This window comes from Ostrinia furnacalis, unplaced genomic scaffold (assembly GCF_004193835.3).
Source record: "Ostrinia furnacalis isolate ACB-3 unplaced genomic scaffold, ASM419383v2 OfSCF2279, whole genome shotgun sequence".
Taxonomy (NCBI): Eukaryota; Metazoa; Arthropoda; class Insecta; order Lepidoptera; family Crambidae; genus Ostrinia; species Ostrinia furnacalis.
This window is the reverse complement of record NW_021132518.1, coordinates 869,684-894,369: the sequence shown is the minus strand read 5'-3', so window position 1 is coordinate 894,369 and position 24,686 is coordinate 869,684. Positions and strand designations below refer to the sequence as shown.

At 39.5% G+C, this 24,686-nt stretch overlaps 2 protein-coding genes and 2 long non-coding RNA genes across 7 annotated transcripts in view; 1 reads left to right on the top strand and 3 right to left on the bottom strand.

Annotated features, from left to right (window-relative positions):
* Nucleotides 1-663: 663 nt before the first annotated feature.
* Nucleotides 664-8,035, bottom strand: LOC114354949 (uncharacterized). The gene is made up of 7 exons (XM_028307573.1): nucleotides 8,026-8,035; nucleotides 7,365-7,452; nucleotides 6,073-6,219; nucleotides 3,551-3,699; nucleotides 2,072-2,198; nucleotides 1,648-1,728; nucleotides 664-904 (listed from the first exon to the last, which is right to left on the bottom strand). The coding sequence occupies exons 1-7, from the start codon at nucleotides 8,033-8,035 to the stop codon at nucleotides 679-681; spliced, it is 828 nt and encodes a 275-aa protein (XP_028163374.1). The 3' UTR covers nucleotides 664-678.
* Nucleotides 8,036-8,287: 252 nt separating this feature from the next.
* On the top strand, nucleotides 8,288-11,599 carry LOC114354953 (uncharacterized). The gene is made up of 2 exons (XR_003656073.1): nucleotides 8,288-8,456; nucleotides 10,818-11,599. It is a non-coding gene; the product is annotated as an uncharacterized LOC114354953 (long non-coding RNA).
* A 6,235-nt stretch (nucleotides 11,600-17,834) lies between these two features.
* On the bottom strand, nucleotides 17,835-20,671 carry LOC114354939 (uncharacterized). Its single transcript, XR_003656071.1, has 2 exons — nucleotides 20,566-20,671; nucleotides 17,835-19,751 (listed from the first exon to the last, which is right to left on the bottom strand). It is a non-coding gene; the product is annotated as an uncharacterized LOC114354939 (long non-coding RNA).
* Nucleotides 20,672-21,814: 1,143 nt separating this feature from the next.
* yem (yemanuclein) overlaps nucleotides 21,815-24,686 on the bottom strand; it is a 33,091-nt gene continuing 30,219 nt past the window's right edge. Inside the window, exons 18-19 of one of the 4 annotated variants that reach the window (XM_028307547.1) lie at nucleotides 22,411-22,455; nucleotides 21,815-22,023 (exon numbers count right to left, since the gene is read on the bottom strand). In XM_028307547.1, the coding sequence (XP_028163348.1) occupies nucleotides 22,422-22,455 (34 nt within the window). In that variant the 3' untranslated portion in view covers nucleotides 21,815-22,023; nucleotides 22,411-22,421. Of the gene's footprint in view, nucleotides 22,024-22,410; nucleotides 22,461-24,686 lie in introns of all 4 variants that reach the window. The other 3 variants (XM_028307546.1, XM_028307548.1, XM_028307549.1) reach the window with 3 other exon arrangements.

Below are 24,686 nucleotides of genomic sequence, written 5' to 3'. Positions count from 1 at the left end.
CATGGGAGCCTAGCGTGGGCTTGGAGTGGGCGTGGGAGCCTAGCGCGGGCTTGGGGTGGGCGTGGGAGCCTAGAGTGGGCTTGGGTGGGCGCGGGGGCCTAGCGTGGGCTTGGGAGCCTAGCGTGGTCTTAGGGTGGGCGTGAGAGCCTAGCGTGGGACTCACTCGGCCTGGCGTAGGAGCGTGGGCATGCGCACGAATGCGTTGGGGAACAGCGGCAGCGCGCGCTTGGCCAGCAGCGTGGCTGCAGCCTCGTGGGAGCCTAGTGTGGGCGTGGCGTGGGCGTGGGACTCACTCGGCCTGTCGCAGGAGCGTGGGCATGCGCACGAATCCGTTGGGGAACAGCGGCAGCGCCCGCTTGGCCAGCAACGTAGCGGCCGCTTCGTGTGAGCCGGCCAGCCGCTTGAGCCGGACCAGAAGCGCGCGCGACCGCGGGCACCACGGAAACCTGCGCTTGGGCAGCAGAGTGGCAACAGCCTCGTTGGAGCCTAGCGTGAGCTTGGGATGGGCGTGGGAGCCTAGTGTAGACATGAGGGGTGAGCGTGGGAGCCTAGTGTGGGCATGAGGGGTGGGCTTGGGAGCCTAGTGTGGGCTTGGGAGCCTAGCGTAGGCTTGGGGTGGGCGTGTTAGCCTAGCGTGGGCTTGGGAGCCTAGCGTGGGCATGTGAGTGGGCGTGGGACTCACTCGGCCTGTCGTAGGAGCGTGGGCATCCGCACGAATCCGTTGGGGAACAGCGGCAGCGCCCGCTTGGCCAGCAGCGTAGCGGCCGCCTCGTGTGAGCCGGCCAGCCGCTTCAGCCGGACCAGGAGCGCGCGCGACCGCGGGCACCACGGAAACCTGCGCTTGGGCAGACGCTTTTCTACGACGGGCGCGCCCTCTACCGCTGAAGCCACTTGGAGTTTCTTCCTGGAATTATAACAGACACAAATGAACTAGTTGATGCTGCGTTTACAAGTCAAAAAACAGAAGAGTGGGGATGAAATTCATTCATAATTCATCCCCACTCCACTGTTTTTTTGACTTGACTTGGCTAATTTCCGCGCAGTGTAAAAAGCAGCATGACATCACTAAAGCCTGGTCCGTGAGCACGTAGAATCCCGTCTAATGACCCCAAGCTACCCATCCTTATCGCTCGCGCGTAATTATGTTGCTGTCGCGACTGTGCGACGGGCGCCCGCAGTGAGTGTGCGAGCGCGACAGCAACATAATTACGCGCGAGCGATAGGGATGGGTAACTTGGGGTCATTAGACGGGATTCTACGTGCTCACGGATCAGGCTTTAATCATAATAATATACTGGGTTGGCAGACTTTTTTTACGATAGGCGCGCCCTCGACTTACTCGATGACCTCGACGCTACTTAGTTTTTCCTGAAAATACATTATTAGACGTATTTGAGCGCAAATTTGGCGAGGCGCGCCGACTTTTATTAACTTGACGGCACTTGTCAGTCGTTTTCTAATTATTGTTTTGTAATTAGCAATTTATTATGCGTAATACAAGCATATTTTAGCTTGTGTAACGAGTGGGTTCACCACAATAAATAGTACATAGGGGAGTTCGAACCAGCGTTTTCTCGGATATGAAAGAAAACATTTCAATTGTCATATGATTTCTCCGATATAATGGCAAATTAATTAATAACTTACTTCTCTTCCTGGACCCGTGCACATTCGGCGTTGTAATTTGAAATCATGTCTGGTTTGCGTTCTTCTATTAACAATTTTAACCTGAAAAATGAACATAAAAATATGTTAATGTGTAAATAAAATCACATTTCATCCTTTTCATCTTCAAACCGGTCAGTTCTTATTACATCAGTGAACCACCAGTCTTTTTTGAGCTGTATTGTGCTTATTCTATAGATTTTGTGCTGCAAATACAAGCTGTGACTGTGATGTAACTTTTTCGCCAACTAATTTTACAGTTATGTTGTTGTTAAGAACTGTTTGCGTTCTCAGGGCTAGAATTCTGTGTCATTTTTGATGTCTTGAAACTATTAGTTAATAATGTCAACAGGCACCATTTAGTATTGTTGATAACAAAAAATATTTAAGCCAAAAGTTTTGCTACCTTTGCAGTGTCTCCACAATCTTGGCTTCCCTCTCGGCGGCGGTGAGGCGGCTGAAGTCCTCATCATCGTCATCGTCAGCCTTACGCTTGCTGGCAGCTGACTGGGCGGCGGCGGGCGCTGGCGGTGCTGCATAATAAAAGACTTTTTTTAATATTTTCAACCTTAAATGTTCGGGAGTAACCAGCAGATTAGTGAACTCAAAGAATATGCTGTTACTTAATGCTCATTTTCCTTCAATATTCATAAGTAGTAAACATAAAAACAATACCCTTCTTCTGGCGCAGTCGGGTAGAGCTTTCGATTCAAATCCTACAAAAAGTCCGCCTTATGTACAGTGTACACTGCTCTATGTGCATATAAGTTTGAAATAAATAAATAAAAACACAACAAAGGAAGTTTCATAAGGCCCAGTTTCCACAAAAGCAGATATCCTGGTTTCCTGAATAAAAAAAATTGATTGGTTATTCTAAACACTTCTATGATCCACCTTGGTGGAAACCGGGCCTAAAGCATAATATAGAACAAGTCCCAACAAAGGTTCATCACTATCACAATCATTATCATCACTTGATGATGATGATGATCACTTGATCATCAACTGACGCGGTTCAGTCGTTCGTGGTTCGTTGACGCGCGACTTGACTCGCTGCAGCAGTTTCGACCGAGTCGAGCCCAGACACCGCGCCATCCTATAGCTAGTCCCTTCAAAGTACTATCATCATCACCATGAGTCCTCCACCTGGTCATGAGCTCCCCTGGCTTACCTGGAAGTCTTTAAATAGACTTCAGACGCAGGTCGTCCGTAGTAACGACAATCTGTTCAAGTGGGGATTCTTGGATGGCTCAAACAGGGAGTGCAGGTGCGTTTGTTCCCCAGTCGATGAAGCACATGATGTCGTGCCCTGAGTGGCCGAGCAACTGCACGCAGAATTTAATGAATGCTGCTGACAACGCCACTCTTGTAGCGGAGTTTTGGGTTGACACTGTGTAGGTTTGTTGTCGACACGATAAGAAGAAGATTATCAACTCACGCGGTTCAGTCGAGACGTGGGTCTCCGGCCGCGACTTGACTCGCTGCAGCAGTTTCGACCGAGTCGAGCCCAGACTGAGAAATGAGGAGATCCGCAGGAGAACCAAAGTAACCGACATAGCTCGCAGAATTGCTAAAATCAAGTGGCAGTGGGCGGGGCACATAGCTCGTAGAGACGATGGCCGTTGGGGCAGAAAAGTTCTCGAGTGGCGACCACGGGCTGGAAGACGTAGCGTGGGCAGGCCTCCTACTAGGTGGACCGACGATCTGGTGAAGGTCGCGGGAAGAGCCTGGATGCGGGCAGCGCAGGAACGTTCATTGTGGAAAACCTTGGGGGAGGCCTTTGTCCAGCAGTGGACGTCATTTGGCTGAAACGAACGAACGAGCCCAGACACCGCACCAACTTATAGCTAGTCCCAACAAAGTACCATCGTCATCATTAACTCACGCGGTTCAGTCGTGACGTGGTTCTCCGGCCGCGACTTGACTCGCTGGTGGAGTTTCGATCGAGTGGAGCCCAGACACCGCGCCGCGCGCGTCCAAGCCGCTTTGGTGGACGCGGGATCGACTCCGTTCTTGGACAACACGCGTTCTAACCTGAAAAGGACATTTTGGATATTAGTTTGAGAGTACGTACGAGATTATGTGCATATTTTGAAGATACAATAGCAAATGCAATCTCATAATTGAGGCGTCTAGTTTCAAATCCCGCTAAAACGATTTTGATAAGATTTCGAGAAATTGAAAAAAACCGCTTATCCATATAGCTTTGGCCTTAGGCAAAAAAATATATGATACGAATTATTATTGTCATCGGGCAATACTAACAGTAATTCCTATTCACCTTTAAATTAAATATAATTTGAATTATAATGAAAACTATTTTCATTTTGGCGTACTTTGTTACGAACATTCCGTTTTAATGGGATTTGAAACGAACATGTTGTATTTTAGCGGGATTTGATAAGAACAAATTGTAATGCATGAATGGCGTTCTACAATAAAGTCTAATATGAAATAACCCAAAAAATGATAAAATAAATAATTGTCCATATAATTTGTCCATTCTATAATATTCAAAGCGATTGCACTAANAGTTTAGTAGTCTTTAAGCGAATTTTGATCGAAAATGACTGAACAGTATGATGAGAAAATTGCAGTAACGTCATTTAGAGATATAAACAGAAATTCGTTGCAGGAGCGTTTTAGCGGGTTTTGAAACTAGACGACTCAATTATTCATTTCTAGTCAGTTAAAAATGTTTGCAAACCATAGATAAATCTATAGTAGATGGCATATTTCTTAGAAAAAATTGAGGTGCGGTTTAATCCGCGTAAGAACATGTTCATTTAATTTTTGGAAGTGTTGTCTGTAGGTCTATACTGAAAAAACACAACAACAACAAACTGTTCTGTTCATCAAATCTTAGAAAAAGGTAGGTTTTAACTAGGAAGTAGTAGGTCTAACATAAACAATAAATGTGCGTCTATTTTCGATGATCTAGATTCCAGACAAGCGGCGACAAAAAGTTTAAGCATTTTAAACGCGCACATTAAACAAGTTACATATGTAAAATACCTTGAATTTATTTAAGCCAAAAGACATAATATCACTTAATATATCACTGTCTACTTATGCCTTTAATATCAAGTAATGAGCAAGTTTGATCTAATATCACATAAAAATCACCTTGGACGCATAGACATCTTGTGGATATTCATATTAGAAACACACCAGTGTACAAAGATTGTCTTTTACACAACAAAACAGTTTAGTTATAAAACATCAATACACCGCAGTTGTAATACAAATAGGTATACGAATTTATGCAATAGGATGAAGCCGGCTTCAATACAAATCCAATTAAAGATACCAAAAACTATTAAATGATATTTTCATCAAAATTCACGTAAAACTTCACTCTGTGCCAACTTTAGAAAACAATAAAAATAAAATGCTTTAAAGGCAGATTATAAACATTGTCGCACCGTCCCAAGTGCAAAACAGACTGCAGACACAATAAGATAACAAGAAAGAGGCGCGGGCGCCAAGTAGAAAACCGGTTGGTGTCGCGCGGTCGACTAAGAATGTACCGGCTACAGACACTTGATTTTGTTGCATAATCGCTCCTATTACATACTACATAAGACCTGTGTTTATTTTGCTGTGTTGTCGTCTGTATTTACTCGACGCGACAGTATATAGCAATACATAATGCATTGCGAGCCGAATACAACACAGTCGAATACGCATCAGTCTGAAGTTTGCAATGTATTATTTATTTATGCAATAAACTGGAGCACTCTCAATATGTACTTGATTTATTTCTGGGCTATTTTTAACAAAGTCAAAGGAGGGGAGCGAGTTGTGATTTGGTTCAATTTTAAACTACAATAGCCGTTTAACCTTGAATTGAACGAATTGTGTGACCGTAGGAATGTCTTCTATTAAACACTATAGGTTTACATTACAGAGAACAACAAAATGGGAAAATTTTAAATCTAATTAGGTTAAACAATACTAGTTATGGTGAGCGTGGGTAAATTAACATAATGAGTTAAATAATAAAAAAAAATTTAGGCGTTTTGCCTCGATATTCCTTTGTCATATTAATTTGTTTTTGATGTTGATATCTATTCTTCAAGAAAAGTTAACTGTAAATGTGAAACCTGTCTGAAATTGTCTTGTAAAGGCAGAAAATTGAATTTTACGTCGACGACCATGCTGATTCTACTGATATTGTCCAATCTATACTAATATTATAAATGCGAAAGTAACTCTGTCTGTCTGTCTCACTTTTACGCCTAAACCACTGAATAGATTTTGATGGCATGGAGATAGTTTTTATCCCGGTTTTTGAAAAAAGGACGAGCGCGATAGTTTTTCTGTGACAGACAAAATTTAACGCGGGCGAAGCCGCGGGCGGAAAGCTAGTATTTTATTTGAATATTAATTCAGTATACAAGTCACCTGATGAGATACTGATCAGTCTTGGCCTCGAGTTCCTTGGCGGCGAGGTTGGGCGTCTCCACGAAATTCCGGTTCACCACCGCCTCCAAGTCTTCCAACACTTGGACCACTGATGGGGGGAGTTTCACTTCCACTTTCTCGGCATCCCTGAGAAGAGGACATAAAGATGAGAATGTATTTTATATGTTGGATATAATGTGATAGTGAGATTGACGTTTCTTTCTGCATTACTAAAGCCTGGTCCGTGAGCACGTAGAATTTTGTCCAATAACCCCAAGCTACCCATCCTTATCGCTCGCGCGTAATTATGTTGCTGTCGCACTCGCACACTCACTGCGGGTGGCAGTCGCACAGTCGCTCACGGACCAGGCTTTAGATTGTCCAATAGAAAGATGATTTCTAGGGCTACTTTATCCGAGCTCTAAAGGCGACTCAGCGGGCGTCACAAGTTTTGTCTTGTTAGGAACTGGCGGGGCAGTTTCCTGCCAGTTGCACACGATATGTGGCCACGGGGTCCCGTACGTATTGGCGAAGGTCAATTTAGAGAAGTACGTTTTGGCGAAAAACATTGATGGTGGTACGCTGGAGCGAAAGGCCACTGAAGCGAAACATTCGCGGCCGAAAAAGTACTTTTGCTGAGCTAGGTAACAATGTACGAAATAACATGTATTTTCATGAAATTAAATTGTTACAAAATGTCATTGATTAAAAATAAAATCAAAATTAGGCTGTCCTAGGTCAGCAAAAGTAGGTACTTTTTCGGCCGCGAGTGTTTCGCTTCAGTGGCCTTTCGCTCCAGCGTACCACCATGAAGGTTTTTCGCCAAAACGTACTTAGCTAAATCGACCTTCGCCACTACGTACGGGACCCGTGGCCACGTTAGACTACGTCAGACACTGGCCTAAATGGTCTAAAATGTCAGTTTCCGAAGCCGATGGTAACAGGCATAGTAGGGGATACATCTGTGTCACAGAAGGCAAAATTCTTGACCAGAAATTGTCGATGTCTGAAGTTGTCGAAGGTGCCAATGTTTATCTGGCATCTAACACTAACGGGTCAATCTGGAATCTAACTGAGTCAGATCGGCATCATAGATGTTTACCTGTATTTGAAGTGACCGCGCTTTCTGACCCGTTTTTTATGACACACTAGCCGACGACCGCAGTATCGAATCAGACGGTGTCAGACTTCAAGGGGAGTTTATACCTGAAGCTGTTTTTAGAGCTGTGTCTGACGTACTGGTGGAATAAGGAGATAACAGTATCGAATCTGTAACATTAATGAGGGATTACCTGGAGCTGTCTGAAGTGGCCGCGTTCTCGGAGGAAGGCGCGGGCTTGGACGTGAGCGAGTCCGACTGCGACGTGCGCGAGTCTGTGTCTGACACACCAGCGGAAGACCGCAGTATCGAATCAGACGGTGTCAGACATCGTTACCTGGAGCTGTCCGAAGTGCCGACGTTTATAGATAGTTTCATCCATGAAGACGCGCCCCATCATTCTTCCGCTAATTTGAGTGTTATCGGTACACGCTAAATTATACATGAGTGCAAACGCACACTACAATAATGACGCTCGGATTGCTCGGATCAAACTTTCCACACCCCGCGCTTCCTCGACCAAAAATTGGTGGGGCGCGTTTTCGTGGATGAAACGATCTATAGTCTGGTCCGTGAGCACGTAGAATTTTGTCCAATGACCCCTAGCGACCCATCCTTATCGCTCGCGCGTAATTATGTTGCTATCGCGCTCGCACACTCACTGCGGGTGCCAGTCGCACAGTCGCGACAGCAATATAATTACGCGCGAGCGATAACGATGGGTTGCTAGGGGTCATTGGACAAAATTCTACGTGCTCACGGACCGGGCTTTATATTTGGATCTGTGACTGAGGCATATGACCTCCTAGGTCACAATCTCGAATCAGTCGTTACCTGGAGNCAACAGAACGAACGAACATCCATATTGATCTGTCAGCGCCGACGATCAGTGAGCGGTCAGCGCGATTCTAAGGCTTGATTTCCTCCTACGCTGACGGCAGATAATTTAGTACTGACGACAGCGTTGCAGTGCGGTGCTTCATAGAACATTGTGTTTACTCGTACGCTCGACCGATGTACGCGACCGACGTCAGCGTAGGAGGAAATCAAGCCTAAAACCCGCCTAAATGAATGACTACTGAGAATGATAAAACCTCTTTTCTTCCTTCCAGCTCCGCTACCAGAAGTGCTTGGACGCTCACGGTGGCGCAGCATCGCTGGCCAGCGGCGGCAGCGGCAGCAGCAGCGACCCCGGCCGCGCCTCGCTCGGGCAGGCGCTCAAGTCGCTCGTGGGCTCGCTCACCGGCCGCCGCGCCTCGTGAGCGAGCGAGCACTCACCCAGCAGGTATGTACTGGTGCCTACACATCTAGGTGACAGTTGCTGACAGCGGTACTATAGTCTGGTCGCCGAGCACGTAGAATTTTGTCCAATGACCCCAAGCTACCCATCCTTATCGCTCGCGCGTAATTATATTGTTCACTGCGGTCGCCCGTCGCACAGTCGCGAAGTGTGCGACGGGCGGCCGCAGTGAGTGTGCGAGCGCGAAAGCAACAGCGAGAGCGATAAGGATGGGTAGCTTGGGGTCATTGGACAAAATTCTACGTGCTCAGAGACCGGGCTTTAGTAGCAGCGACCTACGTCAGTGACTCGTGAGCGAGCCAGCACTCACCTAGCAGTTAACCCATTAGAGGTCAAACACAAAGTACAAATATATTTTTTAAATTTTCTTTATTTTCATATTGAAATCAGAGCAAAAAAACACAAGATACAAGAAAATGCTGAAAAAAAGTTAGTTTCATGAAGTTACAGGGGTGTACTCAATTGGGTACAATGACCTCCTAAGTATGCTAATTTTCAAAATGCGCCTTTTCAACCAAAAATGTTTTAAGGGACTTCTTATACTGCCAACGCACTGTTGAATGACAGAGAACTTACCCCAGCTCTTTTTCAGTTTTTATGGTATATTTTCCAACAGAACTTTGAAGGAAAACTATCAACTATGTGTACAGCCGGGCGAATTTACTTTATTTACTTAGCATATCTCTTCATCTAGTGACCAGTAAAGTACAATACACTGTCTCTCGAGGTAGCTTGTGGTACTCTGATAGTACCAAAACCCGTAAATAGGGTTTTATAGGAATCCCAAGTGTATTGTGTTGATTGGATACTGATATGATTGTAGCCAATAAAAATATCATAATGATAATGTGAAGCGTCGTAGTTATCTATTGGATATAAAAATATGGTCAGTATTTTTTTTTTTCAAATACTGTGCAAGTTTGAGGCCCTTCAGCTCTTCATAAAATATAGCAAACTTATCACCATAGACTTCACGACTGAAGAATTACGACTTTTGATTGGGTGCGGATTCAGAGCGGTATTGTGGGAACCTATCGTCTTTTTTTTCACGCCGTCCTATAAACTGCCTTTGCTTCCACTATCCCCTCTGTTCATAAATACCCTTTAGTACGTCTTATGGTGTTATGGTATGAAACAGGCCGCCATATCGTCTTTTTCAGTCAAGGTACTTGTATCAGGTGGTACAATTAGTACCTAAAATACATTCATCGTCAATAACTATCCTGTAAATGGCTCCAATAATTTCTTCAAGTCCCTTTTAGCTCTTTTGAGCTGTAAAACGTTACAAAAAAGCAAAAAATAAATACAGTTTTTTTACTTACGCATGTTGTCATTGTACCCAACCGAGTACAGTAACTTTTACATGACCCTAGTTTTATTTGAGATGTAAATATTATATTATATTGTGCTTTATAACTTACTCTGATATGTATTCTAAAGTAATTAAATAAAAAAATCAACTTTTGAGCAGTAATTGTTATAAAAAAATTAAAAATTAAACACCTACCTCCACAACGTTTCAGTGACACAACTTCAACTGATACTTTTTATCAAAAAAAGTCCCACTACCCGCGTAATTTTTGTCAATATACTTTAATAGTGTCATAATGACGTAAAATAACAAGTCTACCCATGTTAATTTTGTGAGATTTGCAATTGACACGTAAAAATATAGCTGTACCCATTTAAGTACAGTGACCTCTAATGGGTTAAACTGGTCTACTACCGCTACTAAACATCCATAGTCACTGGCCAGGAAGCCAACATTCACCCACCAGGTGTACAAAAAAGGTACTACTGAACACGGCCGCTCTTAGAGTACTCGCTATCTAACGGCAGCCAACGCGCTACACTTATCCAGGTATACAGAATCCAGTTCAGCATTTGCATGCCAATTTTACCTACCTATAAGCCCGATTTGATCAAACTTTTATCCGAAAATAACTTCTGGTATAACTCTTCAGTATGGGAAATGTAAAACTGACGATTTATTCTGAGATTAATATTAAGGCCCAGAACAGACGGTGAAACGCAACTGCAACGAAACTGCAACTTTCTGATGATTCTTAGGAATGAAACTGAAACTGAAAGTTTCAACTTGGTCGCGTCATGTGTGGTCTCTCAACGGACGCTATGGCAGAAACTTAGATGCAACTCAAAAGTAACTAGCAGTTGCAGTTTTGTTGCACCGTCTGTTCTGGGCCTTACTCTTGTTTGGTCGAATCCACTCTTAACCAAAATATTCATACTTACCAAAACACAGGACCCTATTGCGTGTTCTCTATGATCCTAAATCCAGTAAACTCTTGGAAGCATAGTCTTTATTTTAACCCGTTTTCCTTTCAGCCCTTCCCCGGGCCCCTCGCCGCCTCGCAGCGCGGGCCCGGGCGCCGCCAACCAACACGAATACGACAACCTCTTCGAATCCTTCCAGAACCGGGAGTGAACTTGAGCTAGGCCATGGCTGCGACTTGACGAGAATCAACCCAATCGCTACCGTTTCAAGATTCAATTTCGAATGCTCTACAGACTTTTAGTGTGACAATTGAACGTGAAACGGTACCGTTTAAGTTTTCTACCAAGTTCCAGGTGTTGTTCCATGCGCTGCTGCTGGTGAGAGCTCCTTAATAAAACGGACATTTACGTGCTAAGTTCTGACGCTAGCGGGTGGAGATATTTATATTTAGGTCGTTTCATTACAGCTGGCACGAATGTCATGTGAAATGATTTCAAAAAGAGAATATTCGTACCAGCTTTGCTAACACTTATCACGATATCTTCTAATACTAGTTAATCGTACGCCATTTGTAGAAGGCGCTAGTATGGATGCGCCCGCGCCCGCTAGTATATGGACGCACAAAAATATAGGCGCCTTGAACTAGTCCATTTATGATTATGTGGCATATAGCAATCTCGTGGCGTTTGTTGACTATCTAATTAATTGACAATACTGTTGTGGTTATATTATTAAGTGGATATGTCAAACAACGTATAATCCGTTGAGTTATAAAGTAAGTATTTGCAAGCACGCAACACGCATTGCGAGAACATTAATATAAAGAATTCAATCGACTGCATTAAACATATCTATTAGTTCTTTTGTATTTAAGACACTGTAACTTGCTTGTTGACAAAATATACTAATGTTTTAATGTATTATGACGTCACTATCTGTGTGGCATCCTAGAGACTAAAACGTACCTCAATCTTTAAATCCGGAGTCATTTAGACACATTTCTTTATTATTTAAATTACATTTAAATGACAAATAGTGAGAACAAAATTAAACTGATAAGAATCAATAAGTAATTCAACAGATTACTGATATTATATTCAAAATTGCTTTATTGTTACAGACCTAATTTTCAAAAACTAGTAAATCTGTCGTACAAAGTTATCAGTGTCTTATAGGGCTGTCATTTAACCATTTTTGTGTCTTATTATATTGGATTACCTTTAAAGTCTGCAGCTCATATACATTTTATACAAAACCTACGCAACGGAGTTCAATAGAAATAGTGTCCCTCTCTTTGAGCTGCTGATATTAGTTGATATAATGGTTTTTCATGATTATTATACATTTTGATTTGACACATCGTAGTCTTTGTATCATAGCACCTAATTTACACCACACTGAAGTGTATGACGTCACAATGTATATATCAGCGAGTCACTTTCAATATGGACTATCATTTTTGTATAGACTTATCCAGTTATGATAGTTAAAGTATTACTATCAAAGTGAAATGTTATTTACTCTACGTTATACCAAAATGATAGTTAATTTTGTGATCTTTGCTTTAGCTTTTTTACTCGTAAGATAAGATCTCATTAGTCTAAAGAGCCTGATCGAGAATTTACATGTTATTCATTTTCTGTAAAAGGAAAAATGTATCAGTATTTTAATGTAAGATCTGGAGGCGAGAAAAAAATACAATTTCGTGCTGTCATATTGTCAGAGTCCGAGCAGTCGAATCTTGAAGGTTTGGCATTTCAACTAACATACAATTACAGTAAGACCGGCAATACACGGACCGCTTGAAGCAGTCAGGGTCGACAGCTTCAAGCTGCGACTGCACAGTGAACTGCAGAGTTCTATGGACGCACATACACGAACCGCTCGAGCAGTTGCAACTGATTCGGGCGGTCGACAGCACGGTGAATTTTCATCGTGCGGTCAAGCAGTCGCCAGCCATACACTGACTGCTCGAGCTGTCGACAGCTCTCGCGCAGTTACCTCCGCCCACTTTCTACATTCCACGGCGCGCGCGCTTGTGATTTGTTGAGCAGTTAATACCAACTGCTCGAGCAGTTATCGCTGGCAGCTTCAAGCTGTTGACTCTTGACTGCTTGAGCTGTCCGTGTATTGCCGGCCTAAAATAAAAAATAATGGGGCCACTGGCCTTCATACGAGAATCTCCACTAAATCTAACTTTAAATTGATATTATTCCAGATATTTAATATTGTAATAGTAGTTTAGTTGAAATGCGACCGATTAGGATTTATATCAGGTTATTGAGGGAATGGCAGACCTAGCTTATATCACGCAATACAGCATATTAAAATAGTTAAGTAAATAATAATATTGACTTGATCTGATCTGTTTTATCTACCTCTGTTACATTTTATTTTGGTTGATTTCTGTAAGCATGTTTTAGTTTATACTCGATTATGTAATCGTTTATAAATTAATTAAACAAATAACAGCTGGTTTTTCAGTCATCAGATAACTTTATCTGTGGACTAAGTTTGACATATTGACAACTTTTGTGACGACAATGTGTCAAAAACGTCAATTTATTATTCAGTTTAGTTTTCTGGAGATTGCAAAATCCGGCCTAAAATTATTTATAAAAATAAAATTCACAGTGCTTTGTAAATTAAAGCTACTAAAATAAGGAATTCAAAACTGTAAAATTTTATTTCCTTTTATGTAAAATACTTTATGATAATGTTGTCATTATGTCACCATAACAGAATATAATTTCTTATTTTACTCCAAACTTAGGTTTCACACATTAATGTTGATATTGTAGAAAGGGTTCTTTATTAAGTTTTTATTATAATATATCACTACTTATGTTACAATTACATAACAAAGCGACAAGAGGTCGCTTTTTCTATGATCTTAACAATGAAAGTTACCTTATAAATTCCTAGTCCATAGCGGTAGAAATTATGCTTTTGTAAATTTATCGTGAATTCGTATCGGTATAGTAATTGGTTAAGTTACAGTCACGGGATGATGTTAACATAGATTTCGGTGTAAATTAGTATAAAAATAGTACTTATTGTAAGGCATCTATGGGAGCTGTAGGAACGTATCTTTGTAAATAATTGTAAACTTTATGTTAATTGTAATAAAGACCGCGAAGCGTGAAAGATGTGGACAATCATAAAAGTGCCCTCTTATCGATGTGGGACGCACGACTATCAAACTGAGATAACTATCTCATTGACATTAGTACCCTGTCTTGATAGTCATTAGATAGTTTCAATTGGAAACTTGAATGAGATGGTATGGCTTCCAGCCAGTATATTGGAGTTGGGTGTTACGTTTCTAAATCTTGTATAGTAAACAATTGAAAACATCTCACTAAGGCCCTTTACTAAGGTACTTTAAGTAAAAACATGAGAGGCGTGCCAAGATTCTTGAAAAAAGACGTCACATACGGCGTGCGAATCACAATGGCATTAAAATGACATTTCCTAAGTTTAATTGTTAATTTTCAGAAAAAAAGAAAGCAAGCTGCATAACTACACTCGCGAGCAAAAGTATGGAATCACTTACATGAAGTTGTTTCCACGCGATCTTGTGTACTAACGAATTTGTTAGGAACAAAAAAAGTGGCACCATTTTAAAGACTAAACTTTTATCTTTAAATTGATACTAAATTCATTTAAATCACACCAGTATTTAAAAAGATATCCCGGCTGATGTGAAGAAGTAACGAAAAAGACATGTATGAACTGTTTGATACGTCGCGAGTTGCGGCCTATTTACCCCCTATAAAAGCACGCGTTTTCGGATTTTTGCTTTCACACGTTGATTCATACACATCTCCGCTTCTTTTGACACTTTACCTGGGATTCTACACCTTCAGAAGCAGCACAAATCGTTGCACTATTGCAAGAAGGGCTCAGCCAGCGGGCTGTCGCACGTCAGCGCCACATAAGCCAGTCCTGGGTTTCGAAAGTTTTAAGACGCTTTCGGGAGACTGGTGGCTTTATCCCGAGACCAAGTTCTGAACAGCGCCGGCGCACATCGCAGAGGGAAGACCGTTTTTTCATGTCAACCTCTCTATGAAATCGTCATTTGACTGGAATCGACGTCCAGTAAGAGCTCAGAAATGTTCGTAGGATAGCTGTTAGCGAGTAGACAGTTTGTCTAAGACATAAGCAATAGAATTTAACTCCAAAAAGGCCTGGCACAGGCTCGAAACTGACGGCAGGTCACCGATAAGCACGCTTTCAATTTGCTCGTACACATCTCGATGTTAAGTCGAGCAAGCCACCTCCATAAGCCACTGTTTCAGCGAACCAGCACTGCACAAATCGCTCCGCAGGCCGCCTATAAACCCGACCTCTTCGAATGCTGTCCTGCAAACACAGTTTGCATTCATCGGAGAACAGAACTTCCCATCGAGATGTGTACGAGCAAATTAAAAGGGCGCTTATCGGTGACCTGCTGTCAGTTTCGAGCCTGTGGCAGGCCTTTTTGGAGTCAAATTCTATTGCTTATATCTTAGACGAACTGTCCACTCGCTAACAGCTATCTTACGAACATTTCTGAGCTCTTGATGGACATCGATTCCAGTCAAATGACGATTTCATAGAGAGGTTGACATGAAAAAACGGTCTTTCCTCTGCGATGTGCAACGGCGCTGTTCAGAACTTGGTCTCGGGATAAAGCCACTAGTCTCCCGAAAGCGTCTTGAAACTTTCGAAAGCCAGGACTGGCTTAAGTGGCGCTGACGTGCGACAGCCCGCTGGCTGAGGCTTTCTTGCAATAGTGCAACGATTTGTGCTGCTTCTGAAGATGTAGAATCCCAGGTAAAGTGTCAAAAGAAGCGGAGATGTGTACGAATCAACGTGTGAAAGCAAAAATCTAAAAACGCGTGCTTTTATAGGAGGTAAATAGGCCGCACCTCGCGACGTATCAAACAGTTCATACATGTCTTTTTCGTTACTTCTTCACATCAGCCGGGATATCTTTTTAAATACTGGTGTGATTTAAATGAATTTGGTATCAATTTAAAGATAAAAGTTTAATCTTTAAAATGGTGCCACTTTTTTTGTTACTAACAAATTCGTTAGTACACGAGTTCGCGTGGAAACAACTTCATGTAAGTGATTCCATAGTTTTGCTCGCGAGTGTATAATAATTTTGGAAAATTGAATTTTTCATTCATTTTAATGGGTCAAAGTGGGATGTCAATTTGTAAAGTGAACCAAAAATGTAAGAGATAAATGTGTTGCAAATAGAGGAATTGTGTAAACGCTTGTAATAATTTAGTTGGGATTCACTGGCTGGAGGAGTTTGGTTTGAGCACGGTATGAATCTAGAATAAGAAGTTGATTTCCAAATGTATTTCAAACTTATCACGTTGGGTGGATAAATTACATATTCGTATAGAACCCTATTGGATAGATAAAGAGTTTATTTTTGCTTAAGCTTGTAAGGTATATATGAAAATTGAGAGTTCGATTGCGAAAGAAAAATATTTTTTGTATGTACGTCACCGCATTTTGTATAGTTGTTACTATGTAAGCTTTGGGCGGAATACCGAATATTTCCCACGGGTATATTGCAATATTGGATTCAGCGTATTTTTAAATGGTTTCGATGAAGTCGAGGTTATAATATTAAATAGCGACGATCTGCAGACGAAAATATTTTAATATAACCTTGATTTCAGTTTAAATCCTAAACCTCATCATTACAAGGGTGTTAGTAACACATTGAGCTTTCAATAAATATATATTTGTATATGTATAGTCCACATCATCGATTATATAAAAGCAATAGCGCGACAGCTTCCAAAAATAAGGACGCCATCTTGTTTGGAAAACGTTCCCAAAATGGCTGTTATCTTAAGATGTTTAAATTGTAACTGACGAGGATAGCAATATTATTGATAAGACCGCCATCTTGAACGTTACAACAAAATGGCCGATCTAGTGGGAGGACGGTAGATCAAATCTATGGAAGGTAATCATAAGAACGATCTGGGACCCACTCGTAAGAACTTACTAAAGTTCAGAAGTATTCGACATGAAGGATAGTTGATAAATTAATACCTAATAATAAAGTGTTTTTGTGTCTGTAACACTTCAAATAAAATAAGTACCTAAATATATTTTGTTTGAGGTGGAATGGCTTTTATTTATTTACGTTACATTTATATGAATTGATTTCATTTATTAAATGCTAACTTGTGGCACAAATATGATTTCAGTTATGTTTATCGTTAAAATGTAATGAATAAAAGCCATTTTTCTCTCAACATAGCATAAGGCATTCGAGTTTAGAAATCACAAAATAGCTTAATATTATATTTCAAATATTAGAATCAGTGTCGCTTCACAATTTATATATATAAATATGTCAGTATAAATGGTACACTGAGCTGTTCTATAATACGTAAACATAGTGTTATTCACGCGTTAAATATAAGTAATAAAAGTCATTATTTATACAAAAAATATATAAATTGGATATTTAAACGTCTCGCGGGCGCACGGCCCGCGGGCTAGCAATAGACGTGGCTGCAAGCTTGACTGCCCTTATTCGAATGAAGTATATGTCAATATTTTCTATAAAACGTAATGTTTATAATGTAGTTATTTATTAGATAGCTTCCGAATTCCTGTTTTCTAGCTCACTGTTGACTTGTAAAACGATGGAAGTAATGTTTAAAGACCGTCATCGCTTTGACAGCTTAAAAGCCTTCAAACTGTGGCTTTTAATGAATACTTTTGTGAAATTAATAAAAAAAATATTGATGAAGAGCTTTGTTGTTTCATTTGCCTTGAACCCTACTTTATTTAACCATTTTAATACATATTTATTTTTATTTATACGCTGCATAATTTTTATAGTGTCAACCCTACCTACTCCGACATAGAAATAGCGCCATCTGTAGTCTACATTGGGTTTCAACTTGCAACAAACATAATAATATGCGTGAACGATGGGAATAATTATTTATCGTTGCGTTATGGCAATGTCATTAAAACTCAAAATTTTCTATTCATTATAAATATTTATTCATAATTATTACATTGGGAATAATTTGGAATTTGGATTAAAACATGTTTTTGCGTTCAACAGAACGTGGCCGAAACATAATTTAGTTTCGGAGACACATAAATAAACTATTTCTCACAGGGTTCATTATTATGTATTAAAAATAAATACCTATATACTGCTCCACGGTTATACCAACCAGGCGGTCACCTATTCACAAATACGAAATCAATTTCGCTATATATCTTTTTCTAGTATTTTTATAACAACATAGACATTTATTTACACGGACTATATTATTTATATTATTATGATGAATATTTGAAAATATGTCAGTATTTTCATATTTTTACCATATAAAAATATCATTTGGCGTAAAAATGATGTGTTTATAGAGATTGTGAATATAATTGATTGAGTAGAGAAGATGAGTTGTAAAGAAATGGAAAGTGTGAATATACTGACAGATATTTCTTAGGAAATTAGCTATTGCCTATTAGTAAAATAATTGGACAATACCAACGACAGCGTTTAACGAAATTATTACCGTATTTTAAGACTTATTTTAGGTTTACAGTAAAACATCCATTTGTATCTGATATTATGTATGTACTATGTAGTATCTAATGACTATCTCATTTGACACCAGCCATACATATTTCGTACAGTAAATAATACCGTTAACACGATTAAAACTATTTTAGGTAATCCCATACAAACGCAACTACGCAATGGCAGTGAAAATATCAAGTCGGAGATCTCTCAAGTGAAGAAATAAGTAGATAAGAATAATAAAAATAAACATAATTATTAAAATAATCATTTTTCCATTATTTGACAACATAACATGAGGATCTAGTGCCAGCATTGGTAGGTATTATTTCATTTTAATATTTTACTATGGTAATAATTTTACTCAGTGTACTAACGCCATCTAGCGGTACGAAATGTAACAAAATTCTTTGACAAGTTGTTAATATCGATCTTATCGATAAAGAAACTAGCACTAGATCCTCACGGTACTTGTATAAGTAAACAAAAATATATTTTAAAGTAAAATCGGCTTAACTGATTTGGTTGCAATGAATACTGAACAACACGATTATTTCGACTCTTACAGATAGACATATTGAACACGTAATTAATTGTATTTATTAGTTATTCGAGTGACAAATACCGCAAACAAAAAAAATCTATATCTATCTACTTTTATACATTGTGAATAACTAATAAACACGCGTGGAGCAGTGAGCTATATCAGTGATCGAACGCGTTTAAAACTAATAGTCATTTATACAAAATATGCGCGATCTATACATACCTAGTATATAAAAGAACTGACAGTGTACAACAAACGGATATCGGACACAGAACTTTTATCGACACTACTTCTTTCCCCTCACTATTGTTTTTTTTTCTTAGATACAATACAAAATAAACCAAATAATAGTTTAATTCTAAAAATGTGATGTAGTCACTTATAATCGACTAGATGTACTTATTTACGTAATAATAAAGAGTATTTTAGTGTCATTTGGCGTGTACGATAATTTTAAATTATTTAAGCCAAATTTAATCCAGGATGGAAATTATTAATTCGAAATTAATTTACATTCATTAATTGCCGTAATTATAGGAACATAGTAATTTTGCTGACCCTTTACTCTAAGAAGATAAAAGTAAATCTTATAAGTAGTACTTACTAAGATGATACATTATAGGACTTTTAGAGTTACCGTAGACAATTTATAGTCTCAATTTAAGTCACTTATCTCTCTTATTGTTTAAGGCGTAATTATGCTAAGTCGAACGTAAAATGAATCACATTTGATCCATAAATTTTTGACGTATATGTGAACACAAATTCACAAGGACCGTGTTTATTTTCATAATACAAATAAAATACTTACGTTTGTGTATTGTAGTGTCGATCAGAAGTTCTGTGTGGATCCGCAGCGCGAGCATCCCGGGATAAATAGACTATCATTCAATAACAACCTTCATGATTAACATCTTAACGTGCTTCAACCTGGAAACGAAAAGATATATTATTAAAATTGAGGTCACAGAAGTAATTTGACTGACAAATATGAATTATTTAAAAAAGACATATTGAGTTGAGGCACTCTCATAAAGAAAAATAGAAAATAGAATTTGGTGTACCATATTAGTATGTAAAGTACGGCCAACGAGAAGCGATACCAAAATAATGTAAACAAACCCAATGTCATGGTCATTTGGAATAGTAGGGATGGGTTGCACCACCTATCTTTAACGGTAACTATGACGATAACCGGTGCTTTTTGTATGGAATTTGACAGATTTTTGACGTTTGTCAAAGTTAAAGTAAGATGGTGCAACCCAGCCTAAGAGTTTGACTTTGACATATTTTGGCCGGAGAACGAGACATTACGACAAATACACAAGATGGGAAGAGACAGAATAGATTGTCAATTCGACAGTCGAATCGACCTTTTGTATCGCTTCTCGTTGGCCGTACTTTAGTGGTAATAAGAGGATCGGGCAGGCAATTGAGAAAACGAACTATCACAATGCATTTTCTGCCCTATCTCAACTCGGTTTGACCCATTATGATAATGTGACATAATATTCGTTTAGAAACTTTGTGAATCTCTATTACATAAATTAAGGGTGAGATTATAAGACGCGCAACGAAAGTTGAGGCAGACACATACTCATGCTGATGTAATATTTGAATACAGAACACACAAATCAGTCAGAATACACAAGACGTCAACGTTTTCGCAAATTTTCTTATGTCAAAGCCTCAACTCTTGCTGCGCGACCTATAGTTGTGTATTTTTTTAATTTATGGTACTCACCAGTGATGGCACTACATCCATCCATTTTGTTCAAAGAAGTTCGTTCTGCGCTGAAACAAACGAAGCAACTATAGAAAACCAATAAACTAGTATCTACAGTACACAACTATTACATGAATATCAACATACAGCACATCAAAAACATAATATGTTTATAATCATGATAAAAAGGCTCATTTACACAACAGCAATCAATAATTTAAAATGACACGAAATATTTGACGTTGATTGTACAATGAGGGCTATCGTTTTAGCGCTCACCAGTTAGCGCCACTGTAGAGTAAGGTCCCGTCACTTGCTAGTAGCGAAGACAGTGGCACCAACTGGTGAGCGCTAAAGTGGTAGGAGGACTATCGTATTTGCACTCATCAAGATGGCGCCACTGTAGAGTAAGGTCCTGTCACTTGCTAGTAGCGAAGACAGTGGCACCAACTGGTGAGCGCTAAAGTGGTAGGAGGACTCGCATTTGCACTCACCAAGATGGCGCCACTGTAGAGTAAGGTCCTGTCAATCGCCAGGGGTGCCAACTGTTAAGTATAAAAACGATAGCCCTCATTGTAACAAAGACGTGTTGCGAACTTTTTGGCTGCTTTAGGTGTCACGATCTATTGGATGCTGACTGTATTTAACAATTTTTTGAGCCTAAAGCATGTAATGGACGTAGAGGTGGGCGCCACGCCGGCGCGCCGCCGCCGCCGCGAATTTTTTCACGCCGCCGCCACCGACGACCAGCTATCGGCGCGCCGATACTGATACTGTACAAACTATTTGAAATTTATTCCTCTCCTATACTGTACTAATTTGTGTTTCAAACGCAGAAGAACTATTTTTTTATTGACTTGAGCGGCTATTCTAGTTCAATAAAGTCCTAGTATCACTGCGACCGGTACCGATCTATTGTGATCGCCGCTATTTTCCTTACAGTTCGCCTCCGAGTCCTGCATCCATTAGGAATTGCAGTATCTTTTGGGGGGCGATATGTTTTACATCTTGTGGGATTAGGATGTGTTTGCCCAGGTGTAAGCTCCGCTTGCGCATCAAAGGTCCGCAGTCCGTGAGAATGTGTAGTGACGTTTCATCTGCCTCTTGGCACATCCTGCACGTTCTTGATTCGGACAGTCCCATAGTGGACTAGTGCTTGTTTAAGCTGCTGTGTCCAGTGAAGGCTCGGTCTGAGATGCGCATTTTGATCCTACCAGTCCTATGATCTGCTTAGAGCATTTTCAGNTAAGTCGACCGTAAAATATGAAACACATTTTGATCCATCACTTTTTGAGGCATATGAGAACAAATTCACAAGGAACGTTGTTTATTTTCATAATACAAATAAAATACTTACGTTTGTGTATTCTAGTGTCGATCAGAAGTTCTGTGTGGATCCGCAGCGCGAGCTTCCCGAGATAAATAGACTATCATTCAATAACAACCTTCATGATTAACATCTTAACGTGCTTCAACCTGGAAACGAAAAGATATATTATTAAAATTGAGGTTACAGAAGTAATTTGACTGACAAATATTAATTACTAGCTGACCCGGCGAACTTTGTTCCGCCTTAATGGCAATAAATAAGCAGACTTTTTTATTTATTTCGAACGGGATAAAAAGTATCTTATGTCCTTCTCCTGGCTCAAAACTACCTCCCTAACAATTTTCAGCTAAATCGGTTCAGACGTTCTTGAGTACTCACGCTGATGTAATATTTGAATACAGAACACACAATCAGTCAGAATACGCAAGACGTCAACGTTTTCGCATCTTTTCTTGTGTCAAAGCCTCAACTCTTGCTGCGCGACCTATAGTTGTGTATTTTTTTAATAAGTAGGTAAATATAGTAGTACTCACCAGTGATGGCACTACATCCATCCATTTTGTTCAAAGAAGTTCGTTCTGCGCTGAAACAAACGAAGCAACTATAGAAAACCAATAAACTAGTATCTACAGTACACAACTATTACATGAATATCAACATACAGCACAACAAAAACTTATGTTTATAATCATGATAAAAAGGCTCATTTACACAGCACGGCAATCAATAATTAAAATGACACGAAATATTTGACGTTGATTGTACAATGAGGGCTATCGTTTTAGCGCTCACCAGTTAGCGCCACTGTAGAGTAAGGTCCTGTCACTTGCTAGTAGCGAAGACAGTGGCGCCAACGTGTGAGCGCTAAAGTGGTAGGAGGACTATCGCATTTGCACTCATCAAGATGGCGCCACTGTAGAGTAAGGTCCTGTCAATCGCCAGGGGTGCCAACTGTTAAGTATAAAAACGATAGCCCTCATTGTAACAAAGACGTGTTTCGAACTTTTTGGCTGCTTTAGGTGTCGCGAACTATTTGATGCTGACTGTATTTAATAATTTTTTGAGCCTAAAGCATGTAATGGACGAAGAGACGTGTATGTATGTATTGAAAACGAGTTTCGAGTACATATTACAAAACTACACTCAATACTCAAGAATAGGCTCAAGCTTGTGATTTTTTGTCTAAATGTTGAAAACCTAACACATGCTTGATTCTTTTGACCCGAATGCGAGACGTTACTGACTATGAAAGTAAAATCTAAATATACAATGTACCTACTATAATTTTAAATACAGAAAAGCAGATAATATGAGTATGCCTCTCTCTAAAAACTATTTACAAGTAATTTACATATTAACCTACATATTTTTTATGTAATTTCATGATATTGTTCATAAGTCGGACGACGCAATTAGATTGTTTGTGTATGTGTCAATGAAGCGTTTCTAACGAACTAAAATTAGCACATCAAACTAATGGTTACGTTAGAATGTATTTACATTATGTATAGTTGAAAGAGTATAATAGCCATCACCAGTTTAGGAAATGAATTGTACGAAGTACTTTCAAGCCACGAAATGTAACATGATTATAATTTGAAATCGAATGGATGAGAGTACAATAATGTATTGAGACATAAACAATCCAAACACATAAATATTGTGAAAAATCACATCAATAGTGCATCGAAACTTTGGTAACTATACCCTGCGTAATATGGTTTTGTTTGCATGGACAATAGACAATGAACCCGCAATCAATCAATACCTAAAGCAAATATGTGTCAGTTATAGGTAATACAACGTAATTAATCACAAGGAAATAGCACCAAATTTAGAATTAAACTAATGCATTACATCTGCTCATAAACTATCCTGATACCAGGAACCAAACTATACATATTTCACAAGGTATAATTTATAGTCCAGACATGTAGTTATGATTATGAAATATAAATTAGCGATTCAAAATCAACCCTACGATTAATACTTACTGATTTTTGGGAATAAATAAATAATTGATAACTATATTTTTATTTGACAATTATGGTACATACATTAATTACTGTAAAGAAAGTGATGGAATAGGGTACTGGACTTCAAAATTATTATTAGAAGTTATGTAGTTAGCAAGTTTAATAAAGATTAACAGTATTTTGGGTCATAAAATATATTTAAAAAGGTACAAATTACATTAGTCCATTACCCTACACGCCGTTACAATGCCAAACTAAAGCATATCTACAAGAGACTAGTGGCAAGCGACGGATAGGAGAGTGCGAGGCAAGCTTACAGAGTCGGACCTTTTCTATCGGTTAACATTTGGTGTTGCTTCATTAAGCAATTAATATGTTCAATAGATAAACATATTATCTCATCTACTAATAAAGCTTTTTTGTATCGTGCAAGACCCCACCAGTAGCAGAAAATTGAATTTACAGAAGATAGAAAGTACTAAGTGCTTTTTTTAATTCCCGTTGAGGTATATTCATGCTACGCTATGTCTTACCGTGACCTAGGGCTGCCATGATTCAAAATTGGAAAGCTGGACCTAAGCAAAACGTCGTTTGTCAACTTTTAGGTCAGTATAAAAAGCTGAACTGGTTCTGATTTGGCTGGATGAGTCATAAATCACGTAATAATCAGCTTTATGGCCTAGGAAAGTAACTCAAATTTGACGGAAGCACGATTTCAGAGGTACACAAAACGCTTAGAAAAAAATTTATGAGTTACTCTAGATATTGAATTTACCCATTAAAATGTCGTTCCTATTATTATGCTATAGCATGAATACACCTAAAACCATGAA